This window comes from Rhipicephalus microplus, unplaced genomic scaffold (assembly GCF_043290135.1).
Source record: "Rhipicephalus microplus isolate Deutch F79 unplaced genomic scaffold, USDA_Rmic scaffold_21, whole genome shotgun sequence".
Lineage (NCBI taxonomy): Eukaryota > Metazoa > Arthropoda > Arachnida > Ixodida > Ixodidae > Rhipicephalus > Rhipicephalus microplus.
The window spans coordinates 6973362-6983471 of NW_027464594.1; the positions used below are offsets into that span (position 1 = coordinate 6973362).

The 10110-nt window shown below is 43.5% G+C and overlaps 1 protein-coding gene across 1 annotated transcript; it reads right to left on the reverse strand.

The window, feature by feature from the left end:
* Positions 1–7554: 7554 nt before the first annotated feature.
* LOC119185590 (uncharacterized) lies at positions 7555–9435 on the reverse strand. Its single transcript, XM_037434557.2, has 2 exons — positions 9086–9435; positions 7555–7903 (listed from the first exon to the last, which is right to left on the reverse strand). Exons 1-2 carry the CDS (start codon positions 9418–9420, stop codon positions 7600–7602), a joined length of 639 nt encoding a protein of 212 aa, XP_037290454.2. The 5' UTR covers positions 9421–9435; the 3' UTR covers positions 7555–7599.
* Positions 9436–10110: the final 675 nt, after the last annotated feature.

The window sequence follows — 10110 nt, forward strand, 5'->3', positions numbered from 1 at the left end:
ACAACGGATTGCTCGCGCCGCTTCCCACTCATTTCTTCAGAAGGGTGAGGAGGCATGTTCGTTGCACTCTTGGAGTGGAGGTCTGTTACACCGAAAGTGCTGATGCAAATCCCTGAAGGCCGCTCGCCAGGACGGTTCTTCTCCTTTTTCTTCTAGTCATTTCCGATCGTTCAACTACGAAATCAATTGATGGTTCCTAATTAAAAACTCGAAAATCAATGAAATAATAAATAAATTTTATCTAAAGTCCAACAGTTTTGTAGGGCAATACGAGAAAAAATTAATCCCTGCCCATCCCCACCCTCCAAAAAATGTTCTTTTTTTGGTTTTATAATTCAGGCATTAAATGTGTAACATCCAAATTTCAAAGTCGAGTTAATTGTGGCACGAGGTCCTCCTGAATCTGTTGCTAGAGGGCTGTTCAAAAGTTCGTAGGCCACTATCCTATGCAATCGTACGGCATCGCGGCCTTAGAACTTTTGACCACCCCTGTACCCTAAACTGAGGTTAAGCTGTGACCATTGCTCATGAAGGCGAGAGCCTGAGATGACCCATGAAACAGTAAGAGTGACCGCTGTTAAGGAAAACAGGAATGGTACGAAAGATCGAATGTCGCTACACGAGAATCCGAGACTGATGAATCGTACGAGATGGGAAAATCAGATGTCGCCGTTAAGTCACGTGTCACCAGAATTGGTGACATCATTGTGATACATGGCGACGTCATCTCATAACACCATCGCTTACTCAGAGCTAGGCTAACTTCGGAGTAAAGCTGTGCCCTGCAGCGCCGTGCCGCCATCAGCACCCGTTATGGCCCACGCCGTTCGCGCTGCCGCTGATCTTCTGAGAGAGGCCGCGCCGCCGCCACCGTTTGTCTTATTTTTACCCGAGCATAGAATCTGGGCATTAAATGTATCTCTTCACCGGCTTTTCTGCAGCTTTAAGATTTCTGAGAGTGTCATTTGCGGTGTCATGACTGCTCTTTTGTTTCCGTGTTTGAATGTGCTCTCTATGTAGAGCCCTAAAACAGCTTCTGAAGATACACAGTCGAGTATGTTGTTATCTCTTGGCATTTTCCGTTCTTTCAGTGCCCTTTGTGACGCCAGAACAGTGATTCACGTGGTATAATCAGAGCACATATTCTATAATGATGCATATACGAGAAATATCAGTTGTAAATTGTTTTCTACCCTGCTTTGCCTCGCATTTGTCCACCCGCCATTCCCATTCTTTCTCGCGTCTCGCAGGATTATCTTGTGCGATGAACTTGTGATTTCGCTGCATTTTGTGAGTTTTCGATTCCGCATGGAGAAATAAGAAGAGTGTAGATGACAAGTTCGAAATCCTGATAGACTAAGCGCTCAGTGCTCAAATCGCACACATGCCTTATGAAGACATAAATGTCAAGTAGCCTGTAAGGATTGTGTAGTAAAGAGAGTGTCATCCAGTGTAATCGAGAACGAAACCACAGAAAAAAGCTCCCAATTATTTCATTCTCACAACGGATGAACTCTTCAGAGCGAAGAAAATGCAGCTCTCCATAACAATGAAAGTCCACTTCAACATTTTTGCATATTTTTTTATTGCGAGAAGAACTAACACTGTCTACAGGCTTTCACCTCCCCGTCATGTTACGTATAAAGTCCAAATAAGTTACTTGTGAACGCACACCGTATGCTGTTCCCGCGGACTAAATCTCACGAGCGCTATAGTGAGGAACACTGCTGAAGCATTGATATAACAAGCTGCCCATCTCCACCACACGGAGGGCGCCTGCGATAACATCACAACGCGTGCGACGCCTACCGTCGATTGCTAATCAATCGGAATGGAAGCCCTGTCTGTCTTTTGCTGGACGAAGGAGTATGAAGGGATACTCATGCAGCCATGAGGCTGTGTGGCTCGATCCGCATCTGTGAACTTCGAATATAAGGGCGTGGTCGCCAGTGCTAGCACGCGCTATCGCGTTCGATATTTCAGCGGGCATCAGTGAACGGCTCATTCACCCTTCTACAAGCTATGATATCACTACGAATTCCGCTTATTTTCTCGGGAGCAGCCGTACTTCCATACATAAGCGTTTTACGGCATCACAAGATCAAATGAAAAAAAAAAGTTAGCTGCAGCCTAACTTCATTATGGAACTGCGAGCTCCTATCGGACGGTGTAAAATCTGAAATCGTAGAAGGGTGTTATGGCCATAATACTGTTTATGTTGTCTCAAGCTTAGCGTGTTCTCCTAAAAGACCGGAGACCAAAACCTGTTTTGAACTTTCTTAAACTTGATGACACTTACGTACTGGGCACTCTAGCCTTATCTTGTGAGGGATTTGAATGTTCCAGCAAATTTCGCTTTGTATATGCATTCCTTCTTGAGTTTTGTTATAATGTCTATCGAAGTATGTGCCACGGGAATATATTAAATAGAACCCAATACACCCATGCTACCTGAAATATATAATCGATCTTGCTCGTCGCATAAAGCTCTTACGTAAGAATCGTCATCTAAGTATAATGATGATGCTTCATGGGTTAATGCATTGAAAAGTAAATAGAACCTAAAATCAAGGCGCTGAGAAGTACTACTTTAGCAATGTCTTCGCTACACTTGCGAAAAAAAGCCACCCAGGTGGTAGAGCTCGATTAGTCCTGCATAATCTATGCCCTCAATGTTCATTCTTGATCGTCAATTCTCATAAAATCCGGAAGCTATAGCAAATGTTTTTAATAAATGCTTCAAATCTGTTTCTTTTTCTACCGATAACGGCATCACTCCTTGAATTTCTCGTGCAGCAAACTACGTACTCTTCCTAATCTTTTATTGAGCTCCTCTGAAGGGCATAACCTAATAATAATAGTTTTGAAGTTACGATACATTCTGGCCCAGACGGTATGCCAAATATATTTATAAAGTGGTAATCAGTATGGCGTGCTTTTCGCTGTAATATTTAAAAAAATCAATCTCTGCAACAGTTCTCCAGCTGCGGAAGTTAGCAAACGTTGTTTTTCTGAGTCTGGAAACAAGACAATAGCAAATCATTGACCAATATCTTTGCTTTTCATACCAGCTCCACATGTTTGGAGCATATAATCAACAAATACTATGCAGAGTACCTAAACACAGACAACCTATTCTCCCGATGGCTGCAGAGTTGCTTGAACTTACGCGCGACAATGTTGTTTTCTTTAACAACCGAAGACAGATTTATGCCATATTTATTGACTGTTCTGAGGATTTTCACATTGTTTGCCATACCAAACTTTAGGCCAGCTCTTCTACCTGCACTTACTGCAGCTGCGAAGAAACCATCGCCCACTTTCTATGTGAGTGTACACATTTCAACGCGCTAAGACAAGAACTTACTGAAGCTCTGGATAGACTAGATGATCGGCCTTTGTCGAAACAAAGAATTCATGGTCATTGGCTGAGTCCATCCTCAGCCCAGAAGGCTTTGAAAGCTTTGTTATGCTTTTTGCGGACAACTGGCCTCAGAGACAGACTTTAGAGTCTTATTTTCTCTCATTAGGCGGTTCCTCTTTCGCAAATTTTTCATTTTCTTTCTCTCCTTGCAACAATTTTCTTCCATCATATTTTATTCCCCTCACCCCTTTCCTAGCAACGGGTAGCCAGCCAGTCTGAAAACTGGCTAACCACCCTGCCTTTCCGCTTAATCTTTCCTACTCCTCCTAGCTTTTTACAAACTTGGACACAACAAGCTGGTTGATTGGATAGCAAATCACTTGCGATCGCGCTCAAAATACGTTACGTTTCAGTTTCAGTTTATTTACTTTCATGCAAAACATACATGCTTACATAAGTATACAGAAGGAGGTCCCGGAGCTTTTGACTGAAAGGGGACCTCCTGTCAGAACTTGTGTTGAATATGTACAAGTAAAATGCAATTCTGTTAACGACGTGGAATAAGTTAAATGAATAAAAGTAACGCAGACTAAAAATAGTCAAATTTTAGCGATCATTGGTACAACAAAAACACTGCTTAAAACATTTATAAGATAGATAAAAACAAAAACATTGACTAAATGTACAAAGGAATGAAAAAAGCAAGAAAAAATGAATAGCTGCGGCACAATTAAGAGTACATAAATATGAACAGGTCTAGATAAATTACACATCGTAGAGTTTTAAGGTATCCAGAATAAATGAGAATAACGTGTTTTTATAAAGAGCTAATGATGAACACTGCTTAACGTTAAAAGGAAGACTGTTCCTGGTCGATAACGTCGTGAAACAACCAGAGTGTTTTTCATCATTAGTATGAACTAATGGCAATAAATCATTGTTCTTAGCTGCGAATCTTGTTCGGTTTGTATTGACTAGAGCAGCTTCTGGAAACATGTTAACTGCAGGAGGGTTCTTCATTATTTTAAATAAAGCTAAGGTTGAATTGTAATTCGCAACGCTCTCTAGTGAAATGGTTCAGTTATTACGAAGTACGTCGGACACATAGCAGCTGAATGAGGTGAACGTTAGTATACGGATGTCCTGATTTTGTAAATGTTCTAGCGGCGCTACATGTGTTGGATATGTGGTAGCCAATGACGGGATGCAGTATTTCAGGCGACTGTAAATGAAACAATATTTCAGAGCTAGTATTATAGGTTTGCTGAAATAGAACTTGGCTTTTAATAAAATTCTAATACCAGGAGCAATATTGTGCTTCAGATGGACATGATGTAACTTTTCAATAATTACCAGGCCACTGCGGAATCACCGATAACGAGCAGGCCGACGACGCGGCAAAGAACGCTCACAAAGATGGCATGATGGATCCCATTCCGCTATCAAGAAGCGACGCAGCAGCAAAGAATTATACGCTCACGCACGATGTCGTCAGGTCTGTGGAACACGCCTAAATTTCTACACACCCGTATTAACCGTCTGGATCTATGCCTATGACTTTCCATTTCATTTGCGTTATCCAGATCTGAGACAAACGTTCCCTGCCGCACGTGGCTTGGGCTGTCTTACACGAACGCCTTTGCTTTCCGCATTGGATAGGCAGACAGTGCTGCGTGTGACCATTTTGGCGTTGACGAAACCATCGAACATATTTTGTGTCAGTGCGCCCAGTACAAGGGTTAGAGGCAGTTCATGTCAGCAGTGTTTGCACGCATCGACGACCAGCCGCTTTTCGAAAAATTATTTTGGGATGTCGGAAAGATCGAGCTTCACGCCGAAAAGCGATGAAGGAAATTTCTGCGATCGACCGTTTGTGACATCGCCTCATCGAACGTTTGTGACATTCTAATGTGTGTGTGCGTGTGTGTGTGTGTGTGTTTGTGTTTTCGCTGTCCTCCCACTCTCTTCCTCTCATTCTCTTTTCCTTAATTTTCTGTCTCCCACTCCCCCTTCCCCGGTGCAGGGTAGAAAACCGCTTCCTTTCCGTTTAACCTCCGTGCCTTTCTTCATACACCTATCTTTCTAAACTAACACCTATAAACGAACAATAACCAATTGTACTAATGGCATGAGAATCAATACTGACAGAGGAAAGGATCCAAGCAAAGTCATCTGACGTTCATACACGTCAGAAACAGGCCACAAGGCTCGTTGCTTTATCCTCTTTTGTTTGTTATTTATATAAATTACGTAGCCGAGATTAAAAGTAACACCAAAATTAAACCGACAATATATGCAGACGACTGCGTTATCTTTAAAACCATGCCTAATACTGAAGATCTCGATGCACAGATTACCGTTTTTGTTCGTCGTTTTCGAACAGGAGGGGAATTTGAAATTGTCTGTTAACTGCAAAAATACTGTATTCACGACCTTTTGATAAAGAAATAGCCTCTTCGTTTTACATATACTAGTGATGGTGTAAGTACTTTGCGTGTCACTGAGCCTTAATTGTTTTGTGTAACTCTCCAATCAAATTTATTGTGGCCCCATATTTTGCAACAGTAATACATCTTCAAAAACATTGGTATTTCAGATACACCTTAAACAACTAGACAAAAGAATGGGAACTGAAAGCGCATAACTTTTTGGCCGGACTCAAATAAGCGTTGGTTGTTTCATGACCTGACCGCAAACATGATATAGCTATAGTAGAATATTTCACTGCGCAACAGGTTAGAGACGGACAGTGCTGTGTGTGTCCCTTCTCTGTCCGTCTCTAACCCGCTGGGCTGTAAAATGTTGTTCGATGAACATTCACTAACTTGCCCAACTCGTGATTCTGCTTCGGCATGAAGTAGCTATGCGAGAGACAGTTTAACAAAGCAGTAAGGTTTATAATTTGTCGCTATGACCAGCGTTTATAGTATACACTTCGAATATACGTTTTATCACTGCAGCCCCTCTTGAACATCGGTGCACTTGCAATCCTGTCATCCTCCTGCGTAAATAGTTTGGTTTACACTGGTTACACTGTCCTAGCATACCTATCATTCGTTTCTATTTTTGCACACCGTACCCGGTGATTTGATTCTACGGAATTGTACCCATTAGGTCAATTAGGAATCGTTTAATTGATCACCTGCGGAACGTTGATTTTTGGATTCAGCTTGATGGTTACCTGCACAGACTCTGTTTAGAGGTATAAAAGAGAGACTTGCGTGAATATGTATTTTCTTAACTTGTATTTTTGAAGGCGCTGAACAATTTTGTTTTCACCTGCTATATCTCGATATCTGGAAGACCCGTATTTGTAAATAAATAGCATTAAGACATGCTGACGTCACTTCAACTGCATGGCCCTTTCGAAGAAACAGATTTCCTTTTCGATATTCAAGGAACAAGCTGCTATCCCCACCAACTCTTTAATCCTTTCTTAAATCGTAATCCTTTCTTGAAGCCTGTAGGGAAAATAAGAATGCCCGAGCGGTAAAAAAAATGACACTAGATGTTCTTAAAATAAACAGATTTTCTGTGAATATGCTTCTAAGCCACATTACTGCACCTTGCAAAGTAAGTGGCAGTGCTACTGAGGGTCATATCATAGAGGGCTGGACTTCTACAAGCGTACGTGAAAGATATAGCACGCATTTTTTTTCATACATTTAAGCTAGACACCAGCATCAGTTAAGTATGCTTCTGCTGTGTTATGCATTTTGAGCAGGAGAAATATTAGAGGAATTCAAGTCGTTGCAGATTGTGCCCATTTGAAAGAGGTTGCCACAGATAGACTAATGGGGAATGGAAAGATATTGCTTCACTAACTACTGTATGTTTCACCGAAAGCTGGCTCTCAAACGAACAAACCACGCCTGCACGACTTTATCCCCAATAATATCTGCGATTATACGTGCTAAAACCAAGATCTGATTACGAAGCACGCCGTCATGGAGGGCTCCGGAAGTTTTCACAATCTGATGCTTCTTCACGTGCAGTAAGATCGCACAGCACAAGGCCCCTATTTCCTTGGCTCCACCGAAATGTGGATGCCGCGGCCGGCATTGAGACTGTTGCCTTCGGGAGAGGAGCCAAGCACCGTAAGGAATATACCAACAAGGCGGCCTCGTACCAAATTACATGTTGGAGCAGCCAGCCAACCAACAAACAAAGAAGAGTCACCTGGAGGTGTATAACCTGGACACGAAGAAAAGATATTTATTGTCATGAGTCATGGACTACATCAGTCCGGCTGCGGTGAGGACGTGAGGGAGGTTGGCGGTACACTCTGGGAAGGTCTGCGCACACCCGGCGAGGCCGCGCGATTGGCCAGTCTTCGCGGCAGCGACGAACACGGAGACGGCTTTGGTTCCCACGCCCGCGTTGGTGTCGAAGAAGTACTTTGTCGCGGTACCCACTTTACCGAGGCGTAAGGCGTCGGCGGCGCTCTCGCAAACCATGCGGGACACACATCCTCGGTCATCGATTTCCTTCAGGAAGGCAAACAGCAAGTCTATCTGGAGCTTCTGCTCCTCATTCATGCTGCAAGTGTAGAAATGAAAGTAAATATGGATTCTCGTAGCTTGAAAGTGACACAGTGGCAGGCTACTAAAACGAAATGGTCAGAAATACCGCTCGATTTTTACATGGCAAAATGACGATACCATTGTGGCGCTCTGTAGAGGGGATACAAGATTAAGTATGACCTCTTTTTTTCAACGACGTGAGTGGATATTGGACCTGGTTTCAAGGTCCAGAAACTACGCGCCGGAGCTGTGAAAATAACCCGTCGTGCGGAAAGGGCAGCGTGTTGTTTAAAGAAAGCAAATAAGCCCACTTCTATAGCTCTAAATATCTTGTTAGTTTCTAGCAGCTATAGGTTTAGATATTGCACAGTGACCACAGAATGCTTCACACTTACCCGTATAGTTCCAGAAATTGTGGTACGGGATGTGAAAAAGGTATTAACTGGTGTACCATGATCTTACACGCACCACGCATTGCACGTGCTCTCCGCAGTCGTGAACCTCAGGTCGTATCGGCGGTACCAATTGTAGCACACTCAAATATCTGTATATCTAATGCATGCCAGGTGATAGAATGCCGTGTACTATCGAATATGAAGCGCCCGAACAGACTCATGTGGCACGCAGTGTCAGCCTAACATTAGGCGCCCCCACACGAGGACGTAACCCACATCGCGAACTCGAGAAGGAAAAGCAAAAGCCCTAATGCTTTGAGTGCATGCGCGCACGCTTGACGTCTAACTTTCCCGTCCTCCCATCAGCATAACGGATTTTTGAACATGAGCGATCAAGTAATTCAAACGTTAGACAGCTTCAGTTCATCTGAAAACTGGATTGCTTTTGCCATTACCGGAGGCACAAGTGTGATTACTGCGCTGAACGCTGCAAAACAAAGCCTTCATTGCAAAAACAATGCAGTATATTGTGCTGCTGGCGTAAATGATGTGCAAGCATTGGCTTGGTTATGGACATCAGGCCTCTAGTTGTAGATATTTTTGAGTAAACAAAGCTCTTCCAAAACACACACACACACACACACACACACACACACCCAACTAGTGTTGTCAGAAGAAACCGTGAAAAATGTGGCTAGTCAGGTGAAGGAACTTGCACAGGCGCCTTTTCTTTAGAGATAAGATATACATTCGAAAATTATCTTCACGGTATAGCTGTCTCTACAGCAAGGCTCAGCTCTTACTTGAGTACGTTTTGCAGTGCCGATATAGGAACCTTAATTTCCGTCTTCTCGGTGGTTGTTGTCGTCGTCACGTCATGGCCTGGAAGACCACGACGTCTTTCGAGCTCTTGGAATGGAGATTCCGTGAAGTCAGTGCCGGCCCTGAGGTTGAACGTACCGGTGAATCCTTGGCTCAGCATGGACAACAAGGAACCAGCCATAGAGATCTTGTAGCCCAGAATGCCACTCACCGCGGATGTGACGCCACCGAATGGCAGGAACAGGCTGCCCACACACGCGCTCTGCACAACCAGCAGTGCTGCGATAAACAAGAAGGAGGCAGTGGAAATTCCCATAACTGCAAGATTAAAAGGACAGGCTGCAGTAACTGGACGCTTGTGTGCAGCGCTTTCTTATATATTGCCACAACTCCTTTCTAAAATGTTGTTATCGTCACGTGTAAGTGCTGCCTTGCGCAAATACTGCAGAATGACTAAGGAACGTTGAGGTAATCTTAGAAGCTTTTTATGCAATAACGCGCACAGCGCGAACAATACAGTTACATTCGGAACTTACGCGATCGCTCGTGATAACACTGGGATATTCGACAGCACATGTATAAATGCCGGCGCGCATCACCGCATCTAAGTTCTTCGATCGAAGACGCTTTCTTCGATGATATCAGCGTAGAGCTTGCTCTGATTTCAGTTTCACTTTCCCGGCCACAAGTATGGGCAAATGAAGAGTTTCATCTTTGACGCGCCGACTGCTACGTTCGTTAACGTCACGACAACATGGCAATTTATTCTGAACAGGCACATGACGACTGCATTCAGCAGTGATTGCGCTCACGCTGTCATTGTCTTGGCATCACTGATGCATTTCAAATTACGTAATCACCACCTGACCAATGATCTGAAGGCAGGAGGATGGGAAGAAAGAAAAGACCTTTTTTTTCTCTTTGTGACAGCAGCTTTAACAAGAGACAACAGGATATCGTCCAAGTCACTTGAGAGCTTGAGAGGGTCAACATGCTAGTGCTTACC

What these genes read in the sequence shown, in the direction of transcription:
- LOC119185590 (XM_037434557.2), bottom strand. Translation starts at nt 9,420, where the DNA reads ATGGGAATTTCCACTGCCTCCTTCTTGTTTATCGCAGCACTGCTGGTT. An exon ending in GCACTGCAAAACGTACTCAA is followed by an intron (nt 7,904 to 9,085) that starts GTAAGAGCTGAG and finishes CTACACTTGCAG; the next exon opens with CATGAATGAGGAGCAGAAGC.